Source organism: Aythya marila (assembly GCF_965140915.1).
Source record: "Aythya marila genome assembly, chromosome: 20".
NCBI lineage: Eukaryota > Metazoa > Chordata > Aves > Anseriformes > Anatidae > Aythya > Aythya marila.
Genome location: NC_139061.1, coordinates 4,942,077 through 4,968,818, shown reverse-complemented (window position 1 = coordinate 4,968,818; position 26,742 = coordinate 4,942,077). Strand labels below are relative to the sequence as shown.

General features: G+C 58.0%; 1 protein-coding gene across 1 annotated transcript; it reads right to left on the bottom strand.

Moving 5' to 3' along the window:
• Positions 1 to 3,498: 3,498 nt before the first annotated feature.
• Positions 3,499 to 25,819, bottom strand: SH2B2 (SH2B adaptor protein 2). The gene is made up of 10 exons (XM_082776532.1): positions 25,763 to 25,819; positions 24,976 to 25,101; positions 16,154 to 17,041; positions 12,989 to 13,090; positions 9,450 to 9,541; positions 7,235 to 7,329; positions 6,884 to 7,054; positions 6,571 to 6,764; positions 6,290 to 6,461; positions 3,499 to 5,841 (listed from the first exon to the last, which is right to left on the bottom strand). The coding sequence occupies exons 3-10, from the start codon at positions 17,012 to 17,014 to the stop codon at positions 5,528 to 5,530; spliced, it is 2,001 nt and encodes a 666-aa protein (XP_082632658.1). The 5' UTR covers positions 17,015 to 17,041; positions 24,976 to 25,101; positions 25,763 to 25,819; the 3' UTR covers positions 3,499 to 5,527.
• Between the last annotated feature and the right edge of the window lie 923 nt (positions 25,820 to 26,742).

The following is a 26,742-nucleotide window of genomic DNA, read 5'->3' as shown; positions in this document are numbered from 1 at the left end:
TCACCGAGCGCGACCGCGCCGGGGCTGCGGCGCCGCCATGGCGGGCGCGGCCGGGAAGATGGCGGCGGGGCTCAGCCCTGCCCCCGTCCCTTCAGCCGTGTTTGTGGTCCTCAGCCCCCTCTCCGTGGGGCTTTGGAAAAGGCGAGGGAAGGGCTACGGCTTTCCCGAGCCGTTCCTCAGCCATTCAGCAGCCCGTTGTTAGCTGCTGGGGAGGAAAAACGTGTTACATGAGGGACCCCCCCCCACACACACAAACGCCTCAGGGGCTCCTGGGCACGGGGAGGGCTGTGAGGAGGAGGCAGGCGGCGGCTCCCAGCCCAGGTGCAGCCTTTTTGGGGCTTTCCTGAGCCACTGCTGTGTTTCCCAGTGCCCACCTCTAAGCTAGCTTCCCCCAAAGCGGTGTTTACAGGGGCTTGTATCCCCTCTGCTGCCCCCAGCACTTTCCAGGCTGCAGCTGTGCCGAGTTGAGGCTGACCCTACAAAGCTGACCCCATGGGACGTGTTAGCATCCCCCAAATCTGTCGTGCCAAGCTCTGAGCTCAGCCCCCAACAGCAGAGCCTGGAGCAGGGAATTCAGACTATTTCACGCAGGCACCCTGGCCCCAGCCAAATCCCAGCCCCGTGACAGTGTAAGCGATACAGGACTTCCTGGTGCCTCCCTGGAGGGCTGCCGGCACCATCTGCTCGTGTCACTTTGGTAATTAACAGGCCTCGCCCGCTGGCAGCCATGAGCAGCAGCGTGATTCCCCATGGCACGGACCCACGGGGTGGTGGGGAGGGCAGGTATCGGGGAGGGATGCTGCGCTGTCTGCGTTTATATTAACATCTGGGCTTTGTAGGATTAATGCCTTGTCCAGATGAGGGCTTGTACACCCAGAGCCACGCTTGCCCGATGGGGCTGGAGGAAGAGGAGCCAGAGCTGGCTGTGATACAAGCTTCCTCTGCAAGCCAAATTGCTTGTCGAGCTGCTATGGCCATACAGAAATGGCATGGCATGTGCTCGGGCTGTGCGTGCGTCAGAGAATTAGCTAGTAAAGGTCAGCTGCAGTGGAACAGGAGCAGAAGGCTTTGTGTAGTTTATGGAGATAAGCCGGAGCAGCGAGGCTGGGCTCTGCGCTTCAGACAGCTTCGTGCTGTGCATGTGGAGAGGGGGACAGAAAAAGGAACACAAAGTTGGGAATGGCCCTGTCTGAGATTTATGGGTCATTTGTATTGACCTGAATTTATTAAGCCCCCATGCTCTTTCCTCTTCCATGAAGAAAATTGGAGCTGCTCCTCAGGTTCAGTCCTCTCTCTGTTTACAAAAGACTTTTCAACCTCTGCTGAGGTTGCTATGGAAATCACTCTAGTTTATGTCTCGTGTTTGTCTTACCAACCTGATTTGTAAAAGAATGGTGTGAATTTAGGGTTGGCTAAGTTCCCGGCTGGCGTGCTGGCCCTGTAAGACATCCCTGCAGTCACTGCCCTGGCTGGATGCAGACAGCTTCCCCCATGCTGTCTCCCAGCTTGCGATCTCCTGTTCCCAAAGCTCTCCCAGCACAGGGCCTTCTTGGCATGCCAGGATAGAAACCAAGTATCACCAGCCCATGCTCAGCCTCCATCAGGACACAGCAGTTCTATCTGCAGAGGCTGGGGCCAGTACATGCCTCCATCCCTTCTCAGTCACTGCAGAGTATGTTTTAGCAGCAGATCTGCTGCCAATCCATTGAATTTCCTCTGGAGAGCCCTGAACACAACACAGGCCAGTTTCACCCAGTAGCCCATAAGGTGTCACCCTGCTTCTTCCTCCTTGCTGCCACAGCCACCTCTCCCAAACCACAGCTTCTGGACGCGGGGGTGTGAGCAATGAGCTGTCAGGCCACAGCGCTGTCGTGCCAGTCCCTGCTGGAGAGCGGCAGAGCTGTGATGATGACCACGGACATTGCTACAGCCCGAGGGCTGCAGGGAGCAGCTGGGCAGCTCAGTCCTCTTGCCCAAGGTGTGTCTCCTGCTGGCAGCAACTCACGGCCCTGGGGAATGACAAGCAGCTGCCTGTCATCCGACAGAGCCCACGCAAACAGCGTGGGGAGAGAGAGACCTGGGAGCATCTCCCTGTCAAACTACGTGCCTAGGGAATTAGCGCAGAGCCTTGACGTCTTCTGCACCTGTTACTTTACTCAGGTCAAAAGCAAAACGGGAAGTGTTTCATCACATCGTTAAAAAATAGCCCACGGAATCAGTGCTGGGCTGGGATCTGGGCAGAGCAGGGGACTTGCATGTGAGCAGTTCAGTGCTAGCCAACCACCTGAACTCCCTGATCTGTATCAAAGAAGCTCCTTTGTGTTCCAGAGCAAAGGCATTCTGAGGTGTTCCCTTAACTAAAGGGATCCTTCTGGAAGCACACTAAGCCTTTGCGCAATAAAAAGCCCTGCACATCAAGCAGGCAGAAACCCCCACGGACAGTTTAAACACCCAAGAAACACATGAAGGTGTACTGCTGCAAGTCCCTCACATCTTTTGCCTTCTTCACAGTATCTGCTAGTGTACAGCATGCCACCAGCCAGCTCGGCCCACGCGCTGCGGCCACTTTCCCATTTCACTGCCAGTTCAACACAGAGGGCAACCCGGTGAAAGGAAAGAAAAGCACGTTTTCCCAGCAAAACTGATGCCGTAATTAGTCAATTTGCTAATATGCTGAGGTGTGAACAGCTTATGGTGAGGCAGGAGGAGCAGCTGTCCTGCAGGCACAGCCCTCACTGCCTGCCTCGCGGGCAAGGCAGGAGAAGGGCTGTCATCTCCCCAGCTGGCCGGGTCCTGATGGATGAGCCACCCAGGGCTGGTTAACAGGCTCTGGAGAATCTGGGGAGGGAATGTTTTTTTTTGTGAATGGGTCACGATGCAACGGTGACCTGATTACGGCACTGAGCAGCTCCCTCCACCCCCCAAAAGCCATGTGTTCGCTGCGTCTGTCACGCTGCTGAGCTGTGACAGCGCAGTCTGGGACAACGTGCCGGTTTTCCCAGGGGATCCTTGGCAGAAGAGAGCACGCTACGAAGACGTACAATGGCAGAGCATGAGGCACTGCCTCCCGGGAGAGACGGTGGCAAAGAAGGGGGGAAAAAAACATGCTATGGGGACCTCGGCTGCTAGGAGATGCTAGCGCTGGCTCCGGAGAGGGAGGCACATCTTCGCTCCCCTGGGCTCCCGCTTCACTTTTATCTGTTCTGCTCCAGGGCTGGAGGCGGTTCGGCTTACACCAGTGACAAACCAGACAAAGAAAACGACAGACTGGGAGGAGAGGAAACCCGGCCCTGCACAGCCTGGACACATCCTCCACCTCCCTCTGCTCAGCCGTGATAAAAAATCTCCCCCTCCTCCGTCCTCGCTGTGCTAGACCGGCTCCATCGGGCAGTCTGAGCCCAGCCACAAGCGCCTCAAGGCAGCAACAAGGTCTACACACGTGACATGACAGCATCCTCTCTCTTCATACAGCACACCCAGCAAAGCCCCGAGCCCACGTCCATGTGCTGTCCTTTTTGCAAGCGGTTTTATTTTAAAACCAGAACTCAGCTCCTCCATGTGTTTAACAAGTCCCCTTGTGTCTTTTTTCTTTTTTTTTTTTTTTAAATAAAATTAATTTATTCTACAGAACAGTAAACTCTTCCAGACTCTTCCCTATTTACAAATTAACATTTTTGCTTGCAGATCATCGCTCCCTCCCCACCCCGTTCCTATCCCGTGACACAGAAGATGAAAAATCAGCCAAGGTGTGAAGGGCTCTAAGGCAGTGCTCCCATCCGCAGCCACCTGGGACCTCGGGGAAGAATGAGAGCGACGATGTCTGCGCTGCAGCCGGAGGTTCCCCCTCGTTCACCGTGAAAGAAGCAGGTCCACGTTAAACCCCAGAGCATCTGGCCTCTCCCTGCACGGGCTGGGTTGAGCTGTGCTGAGGAAGGAGCAATGCCCCGGCACAGCAAACGGCTCCCAAGCTGCTGGAGGTGGCTGCTGGTGTGGCAGGGCTGAAGGGCCATGAGGTTGGGGAGAAGGGGGAGCTGGCTGCAGGAAGATCTCTCGGCCCTCAGCCCGCGCACCTATCGGGCAGAAAGGCAGCTCCTGCACGGCTAGGGGAGGCGAGGAGCCTCGGAGACACCTCCCCCTGCCCTGGTGAAGGGGGAGAAAGTGACTCTGGAGCTGGGGACATGCTTTGCTAGCTCAGGAAAGAAGGCACGTTTAAAAAAAAAAAAAGAAAAAGAAAAAAAAAGAAAAGAAACAGAAACACAAACAAACCACAAAACTGACCCAAACCAAAACCAGATGCCAAAGCAACTCTCCAGGCAAATTCAATGGTTTCTGAACTAGGTTGTGGCTTGGCTCCTACCCTACGCAAAGCACACACTCCTCCAAGCAGCCTGGCCCCGCTGGTTTTCTGCTCTGCGCTCTCTCCCAGGTCTCGGCGGTGCAGGAGGGAGCTCCTGTTCCTGCTGGAGACACATATCCTGCGCTGGGGGCTGCTCAAAAGCCACAGTGCTGCTAACGGGCAGAGGCAGTCACGCTGCTGCGCACAGGGGCAGGGGCAGGGTGGCATTTCAGCCAGCAGCAAGGGCAATGCTGGCTGCCCGTGCTGTCAGCATAACCTGGCCCCTCCGAGTCACTCATCTCCCCCCCTGGCAGCAGCCCTGCTCCTTTCATCCTTTCCGGGCATTTCAATTTCTATAAGAAAAATAAAAATAAAAATCTTCAATAGCATCTACTGAAGGTCTGTAGTGTTTTCTCTCCCGGGGAGCCCAGGTGAGCACTCGGGGATGCGAAACTGCCTCCACCTCTGCACACAAGCTCCTGGCCCCTGTCTGAACCCCCCGAGACATCCCCATGGAGTAACAGTTGATGCAAGGGGGATGTTGTTGTGTTTTTTCAAGGTTTGCCTTGAGCACTGGAAATGACTGCCTAGCTGCAGTAGCAAGGAGGCAGCAGGCTGAGCCGATGCCCTTGCAGGCAGCCAAGGTTTCAAAAGCCAAGGAAGAGAGGGAGGAAGAAAGGGGTTATTCAGGGAGTCTCCAGCTACAAGGAGAGAAAGGACAAAGGAACAGAAGTGGCAGGACAGCAGGAAAAACCTTCCTCCAGTGAGATGTTCAGCTTTGAAAAATGCCTTCTCCTGGCAGAGCGAACGAAAGGCATGCCCCTGGGATGCGCACGGATGGGCACGTGGGAGAGCAGCCCCTGGGGGGCACCTGCCGTCCCCACAATCATCCCAAAACGCCCGAGCCCCATGCTGACTCGGTCCCGGGAGAGCTCTTGGTCCGGAGGGACAGGGAAAACGCTGCAAGCTCCGAAATGGCACTGATGCTTTCAGCCTCCCAAACCCCCCAGCGCCACCCCAACCTCGGGGCTGGGACTGGCCGGGACGTGGCCGGCTGCTCACAGGGCTCCGGGAAGGTCCCGGCCGCGCTGCTGCTGGTGGTGGCAGGAGGTGGCGGTGGTGGCAGCGAGGCTGGTGTGGTGACGAGGCGTGGGTGAGCCGTGCCCCCCTGCCATCCTGCCCTCGGGGGGCTCAGTAGAAGGAATATTGGTTCTCCACCGCCCGCGTCCGGCTGCGGGCACCGTCGGCATCGTGGTAGTCCTCGGCGCCGGCAGCTGGGGGCTCCGGCCGGCGCTCGGCGCTGTCGCTGCGGCTCCGGGGGCCCAGGGCGCCCTCCAGGCGGTGGTAGGGTGCGGGGACAGGGACAGCGGGGGCCACGGCTGCCCCCTCGGCGGGTGGTGGGGCCGGCGGGGCGGCGGGCGCTGTGCTGCAGAAGTAGTGCGGGGGCGGCAGGTCGGCTCGGCAGCCCGGCGGCTGCGGCACGAGGGGTGGTGGGGGGCCGGCATCTGCAAGAGAAACAGGAGCTTGACTCCTCACAGGCTTCCTATGCCCACCGTATCTATCCGTGGGAGCTGCCTGGAGGCTGGCTGCTTCTTGTGCCCACCCTATCCTTCGCCCTCTGCCCACCGACCCTCCTCGCCCACTTTCTGCGTGCCCCAATGAGCCACGCAGCATCTGATTCTCTCATTCTCCACGCCAAGGGACACAGAGGCCGCCCCAACATGGCTTGCTGTGGTTCTCCCCCCACCCAAAACGGGATAACGCCCACCCTGGTGCATCTCCAGAGCCACACGCACCCTTCCTCAAAGACCAGCAGGGGACCACCCCTCCAACACTGGCACACCATTAAGTTGTCAGTGGGGAAATCCCAGCGACCCATCCCCTTTCGTGCTGGTGCAAGGTCCCAGCCCAAATCCACCCCAGCAGCCCTCCTGGCACGGCCCCGGGACCTACCGGGCAGCGGGCTCTGGGCCACCACGTAGCTGCGGAGCGTGATGTCGGCCGCGCCGCCCGACTCGAGCGGGATGGGGTGCGTGTGGAAGTGGCGCAGCATGTCGAAGATGGTCTGGAACCAGAGGTGCTGCACGTGGCACTGCCCGCTCTCGTTCAGCGACAGGCGGAGGTGCTGCAAGGGCAGGGGTAAGGGGTGAGCTGGGAGGCAGCCGGGCAGCCCCAGCCTCCGAGGAGCCCCACTCCAGCAGCCGAGGTTTGCTCGCAGAGCGGGCGGCACCCACCTTCGCTTTCCCCTGGAAGTTGAAGGTCAGGACGTACTCCCCGGGCCGCGTCTCGCTCTGCCGGATGACGAACAAGCCGTGGCTCCTGGCGCCGCCGAGCAGCACCAGCTGGGCCGCCTTGATCCGCGAGAGAGTCCCGTGGAACCAGGGGAAGTCGGAGAGGTTGACCTCTGCCTCCGCCTCGCTGTCCTCCCCTGGCCGCAAGCACCGCCGCATTTTAGGGAGCGCCCAAACATTTGCCCTCTCCCAACCCCTTGCACCCCAAGGGCGAGGCGATGGGGCTGCATCCTGCATCCCTGCCCTGCCCCCCTACCTGTGCCGGCGGTGGGGGAGGATTCCAGCGTCTGCAGGAAGCTCTCCAGCGGGACGTGGGCCAGCAGCTCCCCCAGGGAGTCCCTGCCCCGGCCGTGGGGCGCGGACACGGTGGTGGCAGCAGCGTTGTGAGCACCGGGCAGGGCACATCTGTCTGGTGGCCTGTGCACATCTGGAAGGCAACGTCGGTGTCTTCAACAAGGGTGGGCATCTCCCCGCAGCGGGGGCAAGCACGAGGACCTGAGTGCTCGCTTCAGGCTCCCTGCCTTTATCCCCAGCAGGATCTGGGCCCCCAAAAGCAGAGCTGGCACCAGGAGACCCCCCTCCCGCCCTTCCCAGTGGGATTTCTCACCGTCAGCCAGAAACTCGCAGCTGCAGGAGGACGCCCTGCCCGGCAGGCAGGCTCCCTGCACGCAGGAGGCCAGCTCGATGTCGTCCCCGCTGTCCCTGGGGGGTGAGCACAGAGCAGGTGACCACAGGCAGACACAGACAGCATCACCCCTCGCAGGCAGCAGGGGCCTCATTATCCAACCACCACCACCTGGTGATATCTCAGCTCTGGCCCAAGCCCGCAGAGAACATCCCAATGCTCACCCCTTCCTCCCGGAGCACCGAGGCAGCACCCAGAGGCCAAGCAGCCGGCAGAGCCGTGGCGTGCCGGGAGCAGGCACAGTGAGCAGCTGGCACACCGGGGGCTGCTCAAAACATCACCATCAAATCAAGGTGGCTTTTTGGGGTGAGAAACTAGTGTGCGGGTACAAGCCCTCAGAAAGCCCTCACTGCCTGAGTCGTGCTGGTTGGGACCAGCTGCAGAGCTGTGCTGCAATCCCCTCGGCTCGGACACGTCTCTTGCTGTGCCTTCCAGAGCTTTTGCTCTCATGCTTTGCACGCAAGACACGCGCACGCTCCCATCACCAACTTCCACCCAGAGACAGTTTTGCTTTCACCTCCACCCAGAAAAAGCTGCTCGAACCCACCCCCAGGAGCTGCACCCCCAAAAACCAGGAGGTCCTGCAGACCAGAGGGGCATCCACCACACTGCAGCCCCTGCATCTCACATCCCCAGCTGCCCCCCTGCCCGTGCACTTCAGCATCCTTCTTGCACAAGCTCCCTGCTTGCTCACGGCCTATTTTTAGCCAGATAGAGCCCGGAGCTGCTCGTGGCACTCGGGTGCTCTTGCTTAACAGCGGCCACGTGCGTGCAGACAGCCAGGAAGCGGCTGCGTTAGCGGTAACGGCTCACGAGGGAGCTGCTGAATTATTTAGTGGCCAGTAAGTGAATCAGCCACTGGGAGTCATTCAACTGCAGCCACTTAAAAAAAAAAAATAGAAAGGAAAAAAAAAAGAAGGGGGGAAGGAAACCAAAACCAACAGAGCTCTGCAGAAAACCCGTCGCCAGGGCGCTTACGCAGAGGTTTCAGCGCGGATCCTTGGCAGGAGGACCGAGCACCGCGTGCAGGAGCTGAATGAAAATTCATTCTTGGCACAGAGCACGCGTGTCAGTGTATTAAGCAGCTCATTATTATTTGCTGTAGAGTTCATTATTATTTGCTCTACGGTCGTGTCCGGAGGCCAGCACGGGGCTGTGCTGGGTGCTAGGCAAACACCGCACGCCACGAGGCCGCTGGAGGCAGAGTGTGGGGCTGGAGAACCGGCACCAAAACACCCATTTTGAGAAAAAACAGCCCTCCCTTAACTGCCAGGCCACGCTTCCCTGCCTCACCTCCCTCCTCACCTCCCTCAGCAGCCCAGCCTCAGTGTTGCTTCGTCAATTATGTATTAAAAAAAGCAGCAGAAGGAGTGCATGGTGCATCCTCACAGCCTCACCCCAGGGGAAGGTGGCATGGGGAGCAGCAGGGAGCCTCCAAGAGCCCCTGTCCCAGTTTTGCTCGAGGCTTTCACCCCTGTGAGCTTGGGCATCCCCGTCTTTGCTGAAATCATGCCAAGAAATGTAGCAGTGGGGTGTGCCCAGGGACCGTGGGAGAGCGTGCCAGCAGACCACTGAATATAGAGAGGATGCTGGACTGGATAAAAAGCCTGGGAAATAGCTCTGAGGTGATATGGAGGCTTTGGAGAGTTGGTGTTAGGAGCATCCCCGGGTCACCTGCCTCGGCTAGTCGAGGCCATGCGGAGCAGGAAAGGGTTAGCAAGTGGCCGGCGCGCTGCAAGGCTGCACCTCTGACACACAGCGGCTGCTAACTTTGCCTCCAGATTTCTGCCAAAACGAGTCAGACTTTCTGTAATACGCTGAGCAGCGAAAATTGCATCAGCTGGGGTCTCTTCCCTCCTAGTGGTCTGCGAGGGCTGACCACCAGTCCCAAAGGCATGCCCTCTGCCCTCTCCGGGGTGCTCAGAGGAGCTTTTCACTTGCTGGAAGAAGACGACATTCCTTTAAACAAGGACATTATAGCAGAGACCTCCTGGATGCACTGGGACCCCTGGACCTGATGGACACAGCTGTGAAGGGCGGCAGTGCAGGAACCTTGCCCAGGTCATGCCCTGATCGACTGGAGAGGATGGAGGCTGTGGTTTGGAGGGGAAACCCGACCATGCCCCATGAGCCTTACCCGGGGTCGATGCAGTCCTGGATATCTGCCACCCAGGAGTGCTTCTGCAGGGAGTCGATGGTCTCCAGGATGTACTCGGCACCGTTCTCCACCTGGAGGTGAGACAGGACAGCGTCAGGCCACGGCCAGGGTCCTGCCACCCGTCTGCTGCCCCCCACCAGGCAAAGCAAAACCCCGAACCTGGCAGGGCTCTGGCTGGACTTGCCACTGTTACACTATGCCCTAGCTGAAGGATAGCTGCATGTTCCCATCCCAGCACAGGGGTGTTGAGAGGTGACCCCAGGGATGCTTTGATGTGCCCAGGGGTGATCCTTGGCCAAAGCTGAGGAGCTCAGAGGAGAAAAAATAAAAGTAATAATAAAAAAAACAAACCTGTTTTTCAGCAAATGCATCACAAGGTTTTTACAGCCTGTGTGGCCACACCTGCACCAGCACAACCAAGGGCAGACACCATTCCCTCGACTACAGCATCCCCCAAAAACTAGCTCTGCACAGGTGGCATGTCAGAGACCGTGCTGCCCTCTCTTGCTGCCCTGAAATCCAACCAGACCCCTAAAACCAGGAGTTTAGACCTCTCCTCATTTTCTTTGCCTGCCAGTCCATCAGCTTTCCAATTTCTGATTGGACCAGAGAGATAGAGACCCCACAGCCCTTTAACAGGAAAGAAATAGAACAAAATAAAAGCAGGATGCAAAACTTGCAAGCCCAAAGGAGCTGGGCTGCCCTGGGGCCGAGGAGGATGGAGCACTTGGAGCACCCAGCAAGGTGCTGCCTGCCTCCGGCCATTTCCCCACGCCATCCCTCCCAGACCCCTTCTACAGCATGTCCCCAAGGCAGCCCTGACTCCGGGAGGGTATCGCGTTGCCAGCCGAGACAGCCTTTGAGCAAATTAAATTAATTGCATACAACTGAATCGCTGTCCTGAAAATAAACAGGGCGCGCAGGAGCCGTGCCCGGTGCCGCGGCGAGCAGCAATCGGCCCTCCTGCCACGCAGCGGGTACAGGGGAGCAGCAGAGCCCCCCCCCCCGTTTTATTTAACCGGGATTTCAGAGCGGAAGGCACGGAGCTGGCTTGGGAGACCTCGGTGCTCCTTCAGGCAGAACAAAGCGCGTGCAGGGCTCGGGTATTTTGCAAGCGCCCGCTTGTGCAATGGAAAAAACGCGTGTGCCGGGTGTCTGACGCGTGGCGAGGACACGCCGACTGTCAGTTTTTAGGTGATTTGGCAGAACTGATTCCAGCGTGTGAAAAGCAGGGGCTTTTTTTTCCCAGCACGTTGCCTGGGAAGGTGGAGATGTGGCTCCACACCAGCCCCATAGGCAGAAGGATCCCGTCTCACCCTCCTAATCCGTACCCTGGCATCGAGGGGTGCTCCACCCCTCTGGGAATCCAGCCTGCAAGGGAGGAACACAAAAGAGCAGCAGGAACACGGCCCCCCAAGAAGGGCCAGGGCAGAAAGTGAGCCACGAGGAACAGAGGATGTCAGGAATGGGGGAAAAGCTCCCCATGTCCACAGCCGTGAGAGGGAGGGCGGCAGCAGATGATGCTGAGCGAGCCCCTGGGGGTAATGCGGTGCCTGGTGCCACGCCTCATTAAAGGGATCGATTGCAATCAATTAACCCCGCGGCAGGGTAAGTGCTCGGGCCAGAATGGGGCAGGAGCAGGTTAGAGGGTACCTGGTAAATGCGGTGCTTTCAGGCTCGGGGTAACTACAGAAAAGGCTGAAGCAGGGGCAGAGCCGTGGTGGTGGGGTGGAAGGGCAGCACGCCCAGCCCCAAAGCCCTCATTGAGGCACCTAGAGCACCCCATAGCCAAAACCCTACCAGTGGGGACCTGCAGAGCCCCAGTGGGGCCATGGTGATCTGGTTGTGCTCTGCCACAGCCCCAGAGTGAGGGATGGGAGCAGTGATCAGTGCCACGTCCTCTGCTACAGCAGCACACCTGGTGACACTGTATGCAATGCTGCAGCACGCAGGGCAGGAGAATGGGGTTGAGATGAGACTTGTAAAGGGACCTGGAAACCAGCTGCTGCTGGTTAATGGTCCACGTGGAGGAGATGCTGGGCTCCTTCGTGTCAGGGATGCTGTCCCACTCGTGCTGCCATCAGCAATGAAGACAAAAGAAGGAGGGGATGCCCAATCCATTCATGGCTGACACCATGTTGCAAGCGTTTTGGAGGATGAGGCAAGAATTCAAATGAACTTCTTGATGCTGAGAATTAGGCTTTGAAAGAAAATGCCCTGGCCAGGCTCCACCACAACGTCACGGCGAGCTCCAGGCCCGTGCCGACACCACGGGCACCTAGCCTGAGGAACCACAACTCTGGAGAGGTTCTGCAAAAAGCACAGCGGGGTTACGGCAGCTCACAAGCTGCCTGTGAGTCAGCATCATCGTTAGGGTATGAAGACAGCGACTGGATGCGCTTGGGCTGGATAAAGAGGAAGAAGAAAGGAGAAGCAAGCCTTCCCACACCCCCCTGGCCATGGCGCTGCATTCACTTTGGGACACGCTCGCCCCGGAGCCCAAAAGGAACATGGGGAGGAGCATGGGCTGCTCAGTCCAGACAGGAGAAGACGTGTGAGCTTGGTTTTCAAGCACAGAAGACACCAGCCAAGATAGCCTCCATGTCCACAGCGGACACAGACCGCAGCCAAGGTTGAGGTTAACAGCAAGAAGCCCGCGAGCACCGGGGCGAGGTGGGCTGCGAGGTGCAGGGGCTCTCACAGCGCCGGGCTGAAGACAAAGAGCAGCTGCAATCAGGGCAGTTTCCCCTCTCTGCACTCACAGATCTCTCAGCTCGTGAGCAGGTCACCCAGCCGTGAAGCCTGGCCTCCCCGCTCTGCCTTTGCCACCTGCTTTTGGGGAGAAGCACCGTGGAGAGAGGTGGATTTTAGCAGGGGTGGGACACGGAGCCCCTCCAAAGGTCGCTGTTACACATCACCCCCCAGCAGCTCTGACGGGGAATGTGAGCCCCTTGATGTGAGCAGGGAGGCACAGCCTCATCAGACAGAGAGAAACATCACTCCCAACACCACTGTCAGGGCATCAGCACAGCGTGCCCCAAACCAGAGCCTGCGACACTCAGCGAGAAGGTCCCTGCTGCCATCCAGCCCCAGAGGAACTTCCCAGCGCTCCTGCTCAAGGCTGGGATTTGCCACAAAAGGCTGCTGGGAGCATGACCTTAATTAATCAGATTGTATGGAAAACACTTCTCCGAGGTCTCTAGCTGGAGATAGACTTTGCCTCTCTGCTTGCAACCCTTGCAAATTGTCTCCAGACGCTAATTAAACCTTGTCCCGGTGACAAGGAGATGCAAAACACCATGGTGAAAGCCAGGCAACCAGCCTGATCCCCAAATACCTGGGCATCAGGTGGATGTTGCATCATTTTGGGAGCCCCAAAAGGAAGAGAAAGGGAGGCAGGGACCCCGTGGGGAGCACCAGCACTGTTGGTGCTTCAGCTCCAAATCCAAGGCAACATCCCCGGGGTTGGAGCATCCCTGCAGCAAGGCTTGATCACACTGTTACCTCCCTGCCCTCACCTTCAGGACGAAGGTGTTGTCCTTGTCGGGCATCTCCAGGGGCATGGTGGTCCGCACCTCGATGATGGCTGAGAGCGGGATGCTCACCTTGGGCTTGGAAGCCTAGGAAACGAGAAAATTAAGAGAAATCGATAAATAAATTAAAAAAAAAAAAAAAAAAGAAGTCGCTTGATCTAATCAAACTGTCCTGGGGGACAGCGCGGCATGGCTCTCAGCAAGGCGAGATCGTGGCTCAGCCGCACGGTGATTACGGGGGGTGGAAAAAAAGGAAAAAAAAAAAAAAAAAAAAAAGCATTGATTTCCCTCATGTGCCTGCTAACTCGAAGCTCTTTTAATTAAACCAAGAGAAGGCCCGGTGGAAGATGGGGAGGTTAGTGCATTTATCTGCCAAACCTGCCTTGTTCCAGCTCTGCCAAGCCCACTTGTTCCTCTCCTTTGACACCTTTCCCTTCCTGAGAGCTGCTCAGCAGCGTGGATGGGCGCCCCATTTACCCAGCCCAGGAGTTAAAGTGCAGCAGCCGGAGCTGTGCGGGGAATTTTAATTTCATTTTTAAAAAGGCAAAAAAAAATAAAAATAAAAATAAAAATTTCCCCCAGCACCCGCCGGAACCTCTGTGTGGGGGCAGGACCCGCTGCCTCCCACTCAAAGTCTCTGCTGAGCACCAAATTCCCCAGATATTTGCTTAAATTACAGCAAATCAGCCCAAGGGAGGACACGGAGATGCTCCCAGGGCTGGTCCCCTCCGGGATGCTTGGCATCGTGGCTCCAGGGGTGGGAGCACGCAGACGAGGCTGCTGATGTGCACCAGGCTGCAGGTTACCAATGATGGGTTCAGGGGCCATTTTTTTTTAGTTAGGGGAAAAAATCAAAAGATAATAATTCAGGCATGAGAACAGAAACTGTCCTTTCCCTTCTGGGACGTTTCATTTCCACCAGCCCAACCCCCTGCGCTGCCTCTGCACACATCCCGGGCTGCACCGGGCTCAGCCCTGCTGAAGTTTTCCATTTTTTTTTCTGCTGGAGAAGGTGAGAAAAGGGGATGGAGCTGCTGAAGAAAAGCAAAAAACCCACAGTGTTAATTCAGCAGTGAACCAGAGGAGGGTCTGCTCCAGGAGGGTCTTCCTGCAGCAGCCCGGGGTGCCCACGGGGAGCGTTATTAATGGCCGTGGGGATGCTCTGGGGACATCTCCCTACATCTATTTTCCCCTCAAAACCCCAGGATGCTTAAAACAACTGCTGCGTGCCGGCACAAACATCTAGCACGGCTTATCGCTTCCTGTCGAAGCGGCAGTTAAGAAAGGGCTCGCTAAGGAGATCTGAAAACATGACCGTAGTTTCTGTAGGGCCTACACAAAACCGAAGCTGGGGGATCCCAAAGCAAAAAGCAGTTTTCTTCCAGCTGTGCCAGCTCGATGCCACATTTGCAGCTGGAGCACGCCAGATGGAATACAAGATGGGATGAGGGGAGATGAAACGCAAACTGAAGACAGAGGGGTGTAATTACAACAGCAGAGCAGACTATTTCCATAAAAGTTGTCACAAAATCATTTGGAAATTGACTTTTTTAGAGCCAAATGAAGATACACTAAAAAAAAATCCCTCTATGAGCACTCTCCTAAACGTTTTAACAGCAGCAGTTGTTCTCTTTCAACCTGGGTTTAGTGCCACCTTGGTGCAGTGCTGCAGCCCAAGCTCCCGGGGGCTTCCCAAATTCTGGGAATTCCCTTAGCTGAGGAAGTCCCCAAGACCAATACCAAGGACATGCACCGTGCACAGCAGCTCAGAGCTTTGCTGTAGGGATATGCTTGAGTTCAAACTCGGATTTTATATTTTAGTAGGAGAGGTGTGAAGCTTAAGAAAACAGAAAAAAAAAAAAAAAGGCAGGCACAGACCAGCACCAACAGTGCCGTGGTTCATTTTGTCCTCAGAAAAGTAGAAGGTGTTTTTTAAAAATATGAACTCTCCTGCCATCTCTGTGACTCCTGTATGGGTCATACCAGAGTTAGCAGGGGGGCAAAGGTCAAGATCAGTGGGATCCCAGCAGCTTCCAGCAGACCTGCAGCACTGTGCAAAGCTTGTGCTGCCCCAGCTTCTCTGCAAAGGACCCAAACACAAGTGGAAAAATCCTGTAGAAAAATCAAGTAAATGAGGTTTTTCTTCCCCAAGCATTTAAGTAACCTGAGATTTCTGTCCTAACCCGTACAACTAGTAAAACCCCCAGGAATGGCCTATTATTTGCCCTGTGTTTGTCACAGATGAGCACGCACAGCGCAGATGAGGCTCAGTCAGTGCAGGTTGGGCAACACAACGCATCTTCTGCTCCTCCCAGGAGGAACAGAGGGGTCCTGCAGCGAGGAGGGACTGAAGGTGGACCCCAAACATGCCCTCCGCATTTCCTGAGAGAACTGCTCCCCTCTCTGCCCCAGGAAAAGAGGGGCAATATTCCCCTGCAACACGTGTAAAGGGGATATTGCAAGGAGGGGCGTGCCACAAGCAGCTCCCCTTTCTGCAGCTTTACAGCTTTTCTGCGTTACAAATGCAGAAAAGACACAGGCAAGGAGAAGTGATAGCGTGGGGACTGGTACTGATAACAAGCAGCGTTCCCCTGCACAGCAGGGTGAGTAGCTGGGGCTGTCGGTGAGGAGTGCTGCAAAACCCAAGGGCAGCAGTGGTGCTCCGGCCCCAGGGCTTCTGCCCCCCCACCAGAAAGCTGTGCTGGGAGCCACATTATTCCACGTGAATTATTAATTTGGAAATAACGAGTGCTGCAACCAAGCATGGGGTTGCTTGGTGACACATGGAGCACTCTGCGATGTGCTCGGAAGAGAAAAATCTCCTGGTGTCCTGGACATACTTCATCTGAGTGTGGCAACGAGCTTCTGCACTATAATCACCGATATTTGGGGCTGAGGGACAGACAGGGCCTTCAGCATCTCCCCCGCGGGCTGTGGGATGAGCGCTGGCGAGCGGTTTGTGGATGGGACTCAACCGCCTTGCCCCACACAGCCACATCTCAGCCTCCCGGCACCAAACCTCCCGCCGGAGCAGGGCTGGATTTCATCCCAGCTCCACAGTGGAAATGAAAAGTAACAACACAAAGCCCAGCTGCTCGAATTTCACCCCGACACTCACCAAGACGGCAGCGGAGGCGAGCCAGGACTTACCTTGGGAGGGACGTAGAACTCCAGCAGGAACCTCTCCCCCTCCACCTTCACCGCCTTGCGGAGCAGGAGGCGGCACTTCTGCCACTGCGAGCTCCCCACACAGTTCGTGTCGTCGGCGACCATGTAGCGCAGCGTCCCCTCCCGCTGGATGTCCACCAGCTCCACCTTGGAGGACTGAGCCTTGGAGAGCCGCAGTTTGTGGGTCCAATTCTCCCGCTTGTCACCAGGCTCCTTGCCCCCGGCCACCCACGGCTCCCTCTCGGCCCTCCTGCCGCCCGGCATGGCCTCGGCGCCCGGCTCCGGAGAAGACCTGCGGTGCCACATCTCCTTCATGCCGTCCACCACGCATAAGCTCATGTTCCTCAGGGAGAAGCCCTTCTTGAACTTGGGCTTGGTGGCGGCGTGGACAGAGACGTCCTCCGAGCTGCGGGACTGGCCGTAGGAGGACACTTTGCGTGCCTGGACCTGCTGTGCCGGGCTGAGGTAGCGGCCGGCGCCCAGCGGAGCCTCCATGCTGTCCAGGGACTCGGTGGAGGTCTCCTCCTTCCGCTGGGCCACCTCGCGCCCGTAGGGCACGTGGCAGTTCTGCAGCCCCACGAAGGGCACGATGTTGTACTTGGTGGGCGAGTCGGAGACGAAGACCCGGCTGACCTCCAGGCTGAAGATGTCCAAGAAGTTGGCGGCGAAGTGGTGGGAGAAGGAGGCCTCGGCGCCGGGGGTGTCGTAGTGGGGGTTCTCCCTCAGGAACTGGCAGAACTTCTGGGCGAAGTCGACGGCGGCCGCCTGGGCGTGCAGCTCGCAGAACTCGCGCCAGTCGGGGAGCGGGGAGGAGGGCTCCTGGCACAGGGCATCACCGTTCATGGCTGCCCCATTCCACCTGCCGGCGGGCTGCGGGGCAAGGGGACAGACAGGGTGAGCTCGGTGGTCAGCGATCCCAGCCATCAACACTTCCACAGCGGGTCCCCAGCCCTGGCACCAAGTGGGACGCGAAGGGAAACACAGTGGGAAAGCATTTTTATGCTGCAGCCCCTCCCTCCGCCACACTGGAAAAAAAAACTTGGCCCTGGCTGCAGCCATAAATCGTACTTATTTTACGATTATGACCGTGCAAAAGTGTTATCGATTTCTCATAAAACCACTAAGGAGTCCCCGACCGGAGCAGCCCGGGGGGATTCGCCTCCAGAACTGACGCTGCCACATGCATGGCCTGGGCACTGCAGGCCCATAGTAGCGCATCCTCTGCCACCATCCCCAGCAGCTGCTCCGGCTCCGCCTGCATTTCTGCCCACAGAAGAAATTTGGCACATCAGTTTGGCTGAGCATCTCAGGCTGGTCACATCCTTGTCAGGTGCAGGCAAGCAGAAACCCTGTGCCCTCCCCACTGCCTGTCAGACCCCAGGGCTTTAAGGGATAACCCCAGAGACCAGGGAGTTGGTAGGATAAAGGGGAAAAAAGCCAAGGTGGCAGACCCAGGAGCCACCAGGAGCTGCAGGGAGGTGAAGACCAGACCTCACATCCACAGAAGAGGTTCCCAACCTCACCCAGCCTCTGCAGGACTCACACGTCTCTTGCCTTTTTGCCTACGCTGCATTTCCCAAACCTCTTCCTAATTTTTTGAGGCTTTCACCTCACAGGGGAGATTCCTGCAGTGCTCGCATCTAAATTGCGATTTTCCAGCACCGAGACTGCTTGTGCCTGTCGGTGACAGCGAGCCTCGCCCCATGAGTTACTCAGGCACCTCTCAGCCACATGCCACCCGTGTGTCCAGAGAAGCATCCTGTTCCCCTCGAGGGCAGTTTCACCTCAACACCATGAAGGGAATGCTCTGCTCTGGACCCCTGTCCATGGCAGCCCCTCATGTCTGGCCTGGGGACATGCCAGGGCTTCTGGAAAAATGGGACAGCCCCCCTCATTTGGCCGCTCTCCGCTCACAAAATCTTTCTGGTGAGTGATTGCTGCTGCTAATAAATCAAGCACAGTAACTAACCATCAGCTTACATGGCCAATACTTCATTACCGGTCAGGTAAAGTGTCCCAGAAGAGAGAAACTTAAAAATATGTGTGTGTGTGTGCATATATATATATATTTAATCCCTCTTTGGTTCACCAGCCCTGAAGCAGGGGATCCCAGTGCTTGGCTGGATCTGGAGCTCCCCAAAGATCTTCCGCAGGAAACCACCAGAGCCAAGGGAGGCCCAGGCAGCGGAGCAACCGGAACGACACAACCAGACAGGCCCAATTCCCTCATTAAACACAGGCAATAAAAGCCCTCAGTGAGAAGGGAAACCCCAAACTGCTGGCAAGAGCCAGATCCAGGGGAGTTTGGCTTCCCAGCTGTCTCATCAGGGCCTCGCAGCTTTCTCTGGGTGCTTTTTTACCCTGCGCTGAGCCGGCCCCGTTTGCTGCAACCCAGCCCGGAGCAGGGAAAGCCCCGTCCCCGCAGTTTACAACGAGGCTGAATTTCCCCAAGAGACAGCGGGAAAGCAGCAGAAAATGTAAAGCTGTTTGTTACCAGGCCAGCAAATGCAATTCTCACGTACCCATCCATCACCCGGCAGAGAATTTAAAGGCTCGGCTCCCGGCGGCAGCTACTGCCCTTCAGCTTTACCATCCACAGCCGCAGCTCCCCGAGCACAAAGCAAGGGAGGGGAAATATTTGGGCTCGGGGAGGTGGAAGGGGGTCTCCTGCTGCTGACCCAAGCGGGAATAGCTGGCACCACGAAGAGCAATGGACTGGAAAGAAGGTGCAAAGGGCAGCAAGAGGCTCAAGAGGGAAGAGAAAGCCTCACGCCGAGGGGTGATGGCCCTGATTTTGTCACACCTGTAGAAGGGAGCAGTTAGTTTTACCCCATGGGCCAAGCCCCAGGGCTTTGCTGGTGTTCTCCCACCACACACAGGAGGGAAAATGCTTCCCCCCATTTCCCCCTCCAGGAAGGATGGGGCAGGAGGGCCAGGCAGAACAGAGCAGGACCAGCCTGCCCACAGACGAGCGATGGGAAGCCAAGATGCAACAGAGAGATTAAAGGGGGGGGGTGGGTTGGAAAGAAAAAGACACTTCAACAAAGATAAACCCCAAACAAAAAGCCCGGCCACCCAGCCGCTGCAGCAAGCCTCAAGCTGGGAGACACGCACACAGAGGCATCACAGCGTCTTCCTTTCATCTGCACGGGGATGACAGACTCTAAAAGGCCAATTTATAAAAATGAAGCCTAGAGGAGAGATGTCTGGCAGGTCTGAAGGGGGGGGGGGGGAAGGTTGGGGGCCCTGTGTGGCGTCTCCATCGCCCCCCACCTGCAGTGGGTCTCTGAGCCCGCCGTGGGGACCATACTGGGGAGACTGGGAGCAGCGGGGGGCTCGGGGAGGCCCCCTGGGACCACAGCAACATCCCCCCCCTCCCCAGCACGTACGCCTGCACCTGATTCCTGCGGGAAGCAGGCTCCCAATTATCTCTGCAGCTTTACCTTTAATCTCGGTGCCTCCGCTCCCCTCTATGCCAACAGCACTGCCCCACTTCTCGAAATAACTCCTCATGCCACAGACAGCATCCCCGGGCAGGGCGGTGGAAGTCGAGATGAAAATAAGATCAAGATGAAAATAAGCAGCAAGCCCACGACTGTTTTTTGGCCAGGAGGGGCAATTCGCTCCCAGCCCGGCTCACCAAGGGTTGCAGCATGCGGCCGGGCACCTCGGAAGGAGGCAGAGCCCCTTTGTGGGGGATTTCTGCCTGCTCAGGGGTCACAGCCTCGCTTCCCTGGCCTGGGTTACACAGCAGGACAGGCACAGAAACATGGAAATGAAGAGGTTTGTCCCCAAAGAGAAGCTGTGTGGCCACAGAGAGGCAGCCAAGACACCAGCACCCTCGGGCTCCTCCTAACACCTAACACTGGCTGGTCCCCAAACGCCTCCCCGGGCAGAACCGTGCCCTGCTGCTGCTGCCGCCACTTGGGAAAACAATTCAAGGTTTTAGAAGGAGGGGAAATAAATAAATAAATACGGATTTCTGGGGCCTGGCCAAGTGGAAGCCCAGGTTGCAGTCGCGAGCCAGCTGCTGGCAGCGATGCTGTGCCAATCCCTCCGATAAACTGCGCCGACGGCCCCTGCGCAGCGGGGATGTGTCGGCACACACAAGCCCAAAGACCTGAAAGTCGAAGTGAGCTCCTGACCCCAAGAAGGAACGAAATTTCAGCCGTCAGCAGAAGTGCAAGAGACCATGGAAAAAAAAAAAAAAAAAAGTCTCCGGTGCAGTGGGAGTCAGGGAGTGACAACAAAGCCACCAGGATTTGCTGAACCAGAGGAGCGGGGAGGAACTAACATCTAATGAGGTGTTAATAACCCGAACGCACAACACTGGTCATGGGATAGCCAGAGCAGCCAGCCCAGCACTTGCTCCAAGGGCTTTATTTAAGGAAACAGCCCTAATAAAGAGATGTTTCCTTTCCGCCCCGCGGAGCGCAGCCAGGCTGGGGCCACGGGAGGAAAACCTGCGTCCAGCTGAGCTTGCAGGAGGCAGATTTGTACCCCCCTCCTTTTTTTTTTTTTTTTTTTTTTTAAGGCTAAACACCCTTCAGTACGAAGGGGACGACCAGCAGTCCTCCACTTCCCTGGGGGTTTCCAGCCTGGAAATAAAAAATAAAAATAGTAATAACGAAAGCTCGCATGCCTGCATCTCCGCCTGCACAGGAGTGCTCCCAGGGGCTCAGGCTCGCAGATCCGGGCTGATGGAAGCACGGGGAGGATGGAGCATCCTGCAGGGACTGGTGTGCATGTTCTGGTGGTCCTGGGTCCACGCTTGTGGGGAAGGATGGGGCCGGCAGGGTCCCGCTGCTCGGCTTCCAGCGAGATCAATGCCAATCAGACCCCGGGACGCGAGGAAACCCGGGCACCTGCTCGCCCCAGAAGAGAGGCTGACCTCAGCCGTCCCCACGTGTTCGGGCAGGGGAGATCCCCGGGTCATGAGCGGGTGCTGGAGCAACGTGACACCCCGCAGGGCCCCCCCGGAGAAGGTGACGCTCCTGGCACGGCGGGCAGGACATGCCTGGCAGCCCGCGGGGAGCCTGGTGCCTGCCTGCATGGCCCTGGGGTGCTGCAGAAAGTGGCTAAAAACCAATGAAACAACAAAAAAAAAACACGATGGGCTGCTCTGGGGGTTGGCAGGGTGCTTCGAGCACATTTAGGACGTGGATCGGAGGAAAAACAAATGCAGCACCTTTGCATTTACCTTTCAAGCCCAGCAGAACAGGGGATGCAGCAGGCACAGAGATGGGGACCCACACCTGCAGCTGGCACCTGAAGGCTGGGGAGACCAAGCCACGTCCTCCTGGTGACTTCTTCTGCCACCACGAGGGTCCCAGCCCTCAAGGCTGAGACTTCAGTGCCCTAACTATGTGCAGAGGCTGATCTGAGGGACAGAAAGCCATAGGAAAATAAATAGATGCATAAAATAGCAGCGGGATGGGAGCTGGTCATCTCTCCGTGCTCTTTATGGCTCCGTGTACGATTTGTACTCCACAGCCCCTTAATCAGACTGGCTGTTGGAATTGGAGAGAAATGGAAACAATCTTTGTTCCTCTCATTTACTGTCCATCCCACTGAAATATTAATTGAGCAGCGTTCTGGCCTCAAGTCTAATGGTCAAGCCACCCTCCTCGATTCACTCCCCCATTAAATGCACGCTTTGACTCGCTGCCCAGACGCACCGGAGGGCCCTCCTGCCAGCCGGAGACGCTCGTCCAGCGTGCAGAGCCTTCTGCTGCACCAAGCAGGGGCTGCTCCAGCTGAGCCAGCAGCACGGGAAGCAGTTGTGCATCCCCTAACGAAGCTTTCCTCTGCAAACGAAGCACCGCACATTGCGGGCCCTGGGGCTTTACGGGGCTGCCGAACTCGTGGCTCACTCTAGGCAGCCTCATGGGCCTGTCCCCAAAAGGAATGGGCACGTTGTCCCCTTCCCGTGCACACACCAGATGTTGATGACCATTTCTCAGGGCAGAAAGGAAGGCTTCTCATCTCAGTGTCTGGAAGCACAAAATCCCGACGGATCACGGGAATGCGCTCCACTGCTGTGCGGGATGGGAGCCACCACAGCCCCGAGGGAGGGCTTCTTCAGAAAGAGACATCTTTGGAAGAGAAAGCAAACTTTGGGTCAGAAATGACCCCTTCTTCCCTCAAAACTCCCCAGCACGCGTTGAGGAGGATGTGACACTGACACCCTGCGTACAGCCCATAGGTCACAGCCATCCCCAAACCCGCAGTGTTCTCCACTTCCCACTACTCTGACCAACTTCGCTTTGCAGGGTCGTTTCTCTGCTTCCTAAACCCTGCCCCGCCGTGCACTGCAACCCCCGTGCTGACAGCTGCTGGAAAATAAAATGAGTTAATAGACAAGACCCAGTGGATCTCAGCTGATCTCCTCCTCCCTGTGCTTCCAGGCAGGTCCCTGGGGCGTGGGGCCACAGCATCGCCCGTGACGCTTAGTGCACTGTGGTGGGGGACCTGGGGGTCCCCAGGGCACAGCGATGGGATGCTCTGCCCTGCCAGAGGCTTGGAAAGGCAGCAACACACCCCTTTGTTGCCCCAAACTGAGGGTGGGCTGTTTCTTGTGAAAATAATAGAGCTTTTGGTAAGGAAGGTAAGGAGCCGCCGTCCTTTCCCTCTCGATGGGAGCCACCTCACCTGGCCAGGGCTCTGACCTGGGAGCTTTCTGCAGAAAATTAACAAGTCCAAAGTCTATTTTCAGCCCCCACAATAGCAGAGCCTCCCTCCAGGAGCGTCAGAAGCCCTGTCCCCAAGCAAGCAAGCTCAGATTTCCCTCACTAAGCCTAGATTTCCTTCCGCCCCTCGGCCCACAACAAAACCTGCCCCTTCTCGCCTTCCCACCCTGGTCAAAGCGAATTTGTGCGGCCACCTCCGGGGCTGGTGCTCGTGGCAGGGTACGACACAGGCGTTACACATTAACCACCACGCCGCTGCTCTCGCAGGGCCTGGGGCACGAAGGGCAGAGCTGTGCTGGACACGTACAAAATGATGGTTGGGTTGGCCACCACGGCTCGCTCAACATCCCCAATGTACCTGAAATAAAAGGGGTTGGAAGGAAAGGCCCTGCTGTACAAAACCAGCTATAGTTCCCTAACTAACTGCTTGGAGAAAAAACAACCAAATAAAAAAAAAACCTCTTGCCCTACAGATCACTATGTCATTAAGGGGCTCCTGGGGTGGTTTTGGTGCACAAGCTGCACAGATCCATGGTGCAGAGCACTCAGCAAAGCCCTGCTCACATCAGGACCCCCCCCTTCCTTCAGGGACAGGAAGGAAAAACCCCAAGATTGTTTTTCAATTACGGCTCATAACAAACACGGGATAAAGTTACACAGGCCCGTATTAAATTTTCTCATTATCGTTTTTACTTTCGGATATAATTCCCCACACGCATCCCTGGCTCGTACCCGCCTGCCGGCGGCGTTCGACGCTGCCCAGCGGTGCCTGAGCTGGGGAAACTCAGCTCTGCCCTGCTACCGGGGCTGCTGCGCTTACTGCTGAGCTCTTACGGTGTGTGTAGGGCAAAACGCCTCGTGCTAGCTCCAGCAGGCTCCAAATGTCCCTCAATCACATGGTGCCCAGACACCACATTACAACTGGGATCTCTGGGTGGTATTTCAGCCTCCCAAATCCCTTTTTTTTACCTCGCCAGCTATGCAGGGATGCTCCCCGGCACGCAGCACTCCACACTGGTGGGCACAGGCGCACAGGAGGGGTTCCCTCTGCAGAGGGGCCGTTTCCCACCCAGCCTGTGCCTGGTGTTTCTGCCTCCCCTCCTTCCTGGTGCTCCTGGCCCCGTTTGCAGCCCCACAGCCTCGTGTGGGGCTCGGGGGGCTTCAGGCTGGAGAAGAGCAGGGAAGGCAACGTTGCCCTGGGGCTCCCCAAAAAGCCTGATTCAGCAGGAGCAGCAGATGTGCAACCATTGTCAGGTTTCTCAGCCTGCCATGGGGAAGAGGAAGAAGAGGAGGAGGAAGGGCTCTAAACAGCAACATCCTCAGGGTGCGCTGACGGCGATTTACCTCGGAAGAGGGACAGCTGAGATAAGAATTGGGCAAGGCCACCCTGCCACGAGAGCGCACAAGACGCGTTCCCACCAGCCCGGGAGAGGAAGGAACAGCCCTGATAGCAAAGACGAGCAGACAGAAGTGGTCACAGTAGGCAAGCAGCCACCCCACACCTATGAAGGATCTCATGCTCGAGGCAGACAGCACCCAAACCCCAAAAGACTAACCTGGAGCAAGGCAGTTTCCATCCTACAGCCCTCAGGACGCATTCACCCCGATGGCACAGCTGCCCCACGCTCGGTGAGACACCAGCGACCAAAACCACCCTGATTTCAAACACGCATCAACGGCCTGGAGCACCTCCGTGAGGCTTCTGCAACTTTTTTTTTTTTTAGAAATAAGTTCCCCAACAGCCACCCTGGGGTGCAGTGCAGCGTTATGGCACCACTGAGGGATGCAGGGGGGCAGAGCTGGGAGCGCTCCCGGTCCCCCCCGAGCACATCTCCCAGCCACGCAGCCACCCACCTGTGCCAACGCAATGGCCGAGGGCTCTGACCCTTTGGGGCAGCCCGGGTGATTTAGGAGCATGGCCCCAAAACACCCGGCACTGCAGCGGCGCCGCTCCTCCGCCCCCCTCCCAACAGGGCGAAGCAAATAATCATCCCAATAATAACAACAACCGCCACGGCGGGGAGGTCTGAGCAATCCGCTCGGTGTGGGCAGCAGGCAGCTGCTGGCTTGCCGGGGATTTAGGGCAGGATTTGGGGGAAGCCGAGCCGTTTCTACCTCCTCTCCCGGTGCGGTTCAGGGGGTCCCCGAGGTGCCAGCAGCGGGGCTCTCCGCTTGCAGGCTCATCTCTCACAGCACCCAGCTCCCACGGCGCAGCCAGGGACCGGAGCAGCCCGGAGGGACCTGGAAGGCAAAGTTTGAAGAAGTCAAGTCCCAAAAAGGGTGCTCGGCACCTCCCCGGGGGTCACCCCAAAACCCCGAGGCTGCTGCACATGAGCCCGAGTGGTGAATTTGCTGGGAGCAGGGGGGGCTGCAGGGGAAGCCCCTCGCCACGCCGAGGCCTCAGCACGGTGCCGAGCGGCTCCTGGGGGGCTGTAGGATGGGGGGCGGCTCGGTGGGGCCGTGCCCTTGGGTAGGGGCTGCCCCGGGGGGGGGGGCGCAGGTGCCCGCAGAGCATCCATGCAGGCAGCACGCACAGCTCGGGCGGAATAATAACCACTAAAATAATGCTAATAACAACAAAAAAACCGTCCTTAGGGGGTCGTGCGCCTGGGGTCGTGCCCAGGACCCTGCGCCCCCCCCTCCCCGCAGCCCCCCCAGCCCGCAACTTTCGCCTTCCCGGGGTGCCCCCAGCCCGGCTCCCCCCTCCCCTCCCCTCCAGCACCCCGCACCCCAAAAAGGACCCAGGGAAAAAGGGGAATATGCGGAGGAGGGGAGGGGTGCGGGTCCCTCCGGGGGAGGGGGGGTGCGCCCCGAAACGGTGATGGAGAAGGGAGGGGGGGGACCAGGAAAGCGGCGCCGCCCCCACGCAGCCGCGGATCCGGTACCGGAGGGATGCGCTCACCCGGCCCGGCTCGGCTCGGCCCGAGCCCGGTGCAGCCCCGGTGCAGCCCCGGCTCCCGGCTCGGCTCCGGCGGGGCCAGCGCTGCCCGGCCCCCCCCGGCCCCCCCCCCGCCCCGCCCGGCCCCGCCGCCCCCCCCCCCGCTCCTCCCACCGCTTTAAAGGGCCCCGCCCGGCCCCGCTCCGCACGGGGAACCCCCCCCAAACAGCGGGGATCTGCTTTAAGGGGGGGGTCCTGGGGTCTAGGGGGGGGCACCCGGTGTCCCCACACATCCCAGAGGATGTTCCGTGTCAGGCAGGGCACCCCACATCACACAGGGCACCCCACGTTGCACAGGGCACCCTATATCCCACAGGGCACCCCACGTCCCACACAGCACCCTACATCCCGCATGGCACCCCACATCCCGCCCCACATCCCATAGGGCACCCCACATCACACAGGGCACCCTACATCCAACAGGACACCCCACATTCCACACGCCACCCTACATCCCATGGGGCACCCTGTGTCCAAAAGGGCACCCAACGTCCCACAGGGCACCCCACATCCTGCAGGGCACCCTACACCTTAGGGGGGGTTGGATCTAGATGATTTTTGAGGTTTCTTCCAACCCAAGCCATTCAATGATCCCGCACTGCACCCCATACCCTGCAGGGTACCCCATGTCCCACAGGGCACCCTACATCCCACCCTGCATCCCAGAGGGCACCCCACATCCCACAGGGCACCCCACATTCTGCATGACACCCCACGTCCTTCAGGGCACCCCATGTCCCACTGGGCACCCCGTATCACTCTCCACATCCCGCAGGACACCCCACATCCCCCAGGGCACCCCACATCCCACAGCACAACCCCAACCCCGCATCCTACTGGACACCACCCAGGGCACCCCCAAACCTCCCCTAAAACCCCCCCAAACCCTAGGAGGACACCTCCGTTGGCCAACAAGGGGCAGCACCTGTGCCCCCTGTGCCACC

What these genes read in the sequence shown, in the direction of transcription:
- SH2B2 (XM_082776532.1), bottom strand. Translation starts at nt 17,014, where the DNA reads ATGAACGGTGATGCCCTGTGCCAGGAGCCCTCCTCCCCGCTCCCCGAC. An exon ending in CTGCGAGTTTCTGGCTGACG is followed by an intron (nt 7,055 to 7,234) that starts GTGAGAAATCCC and finishes GTTGCCTTCCAG; the next exon opens with ATGTGCACAGGCCACCAGAC. An exon ending in GGCCCAGAGCCCGCTGCCCG is followed by an intron (nt 5,842 to 6,289) that starts GTAGGTCCCGGG and finishes TTTCTCTTGCAG; the next exon opens with ATGCCGGCCCCCCACCACCC.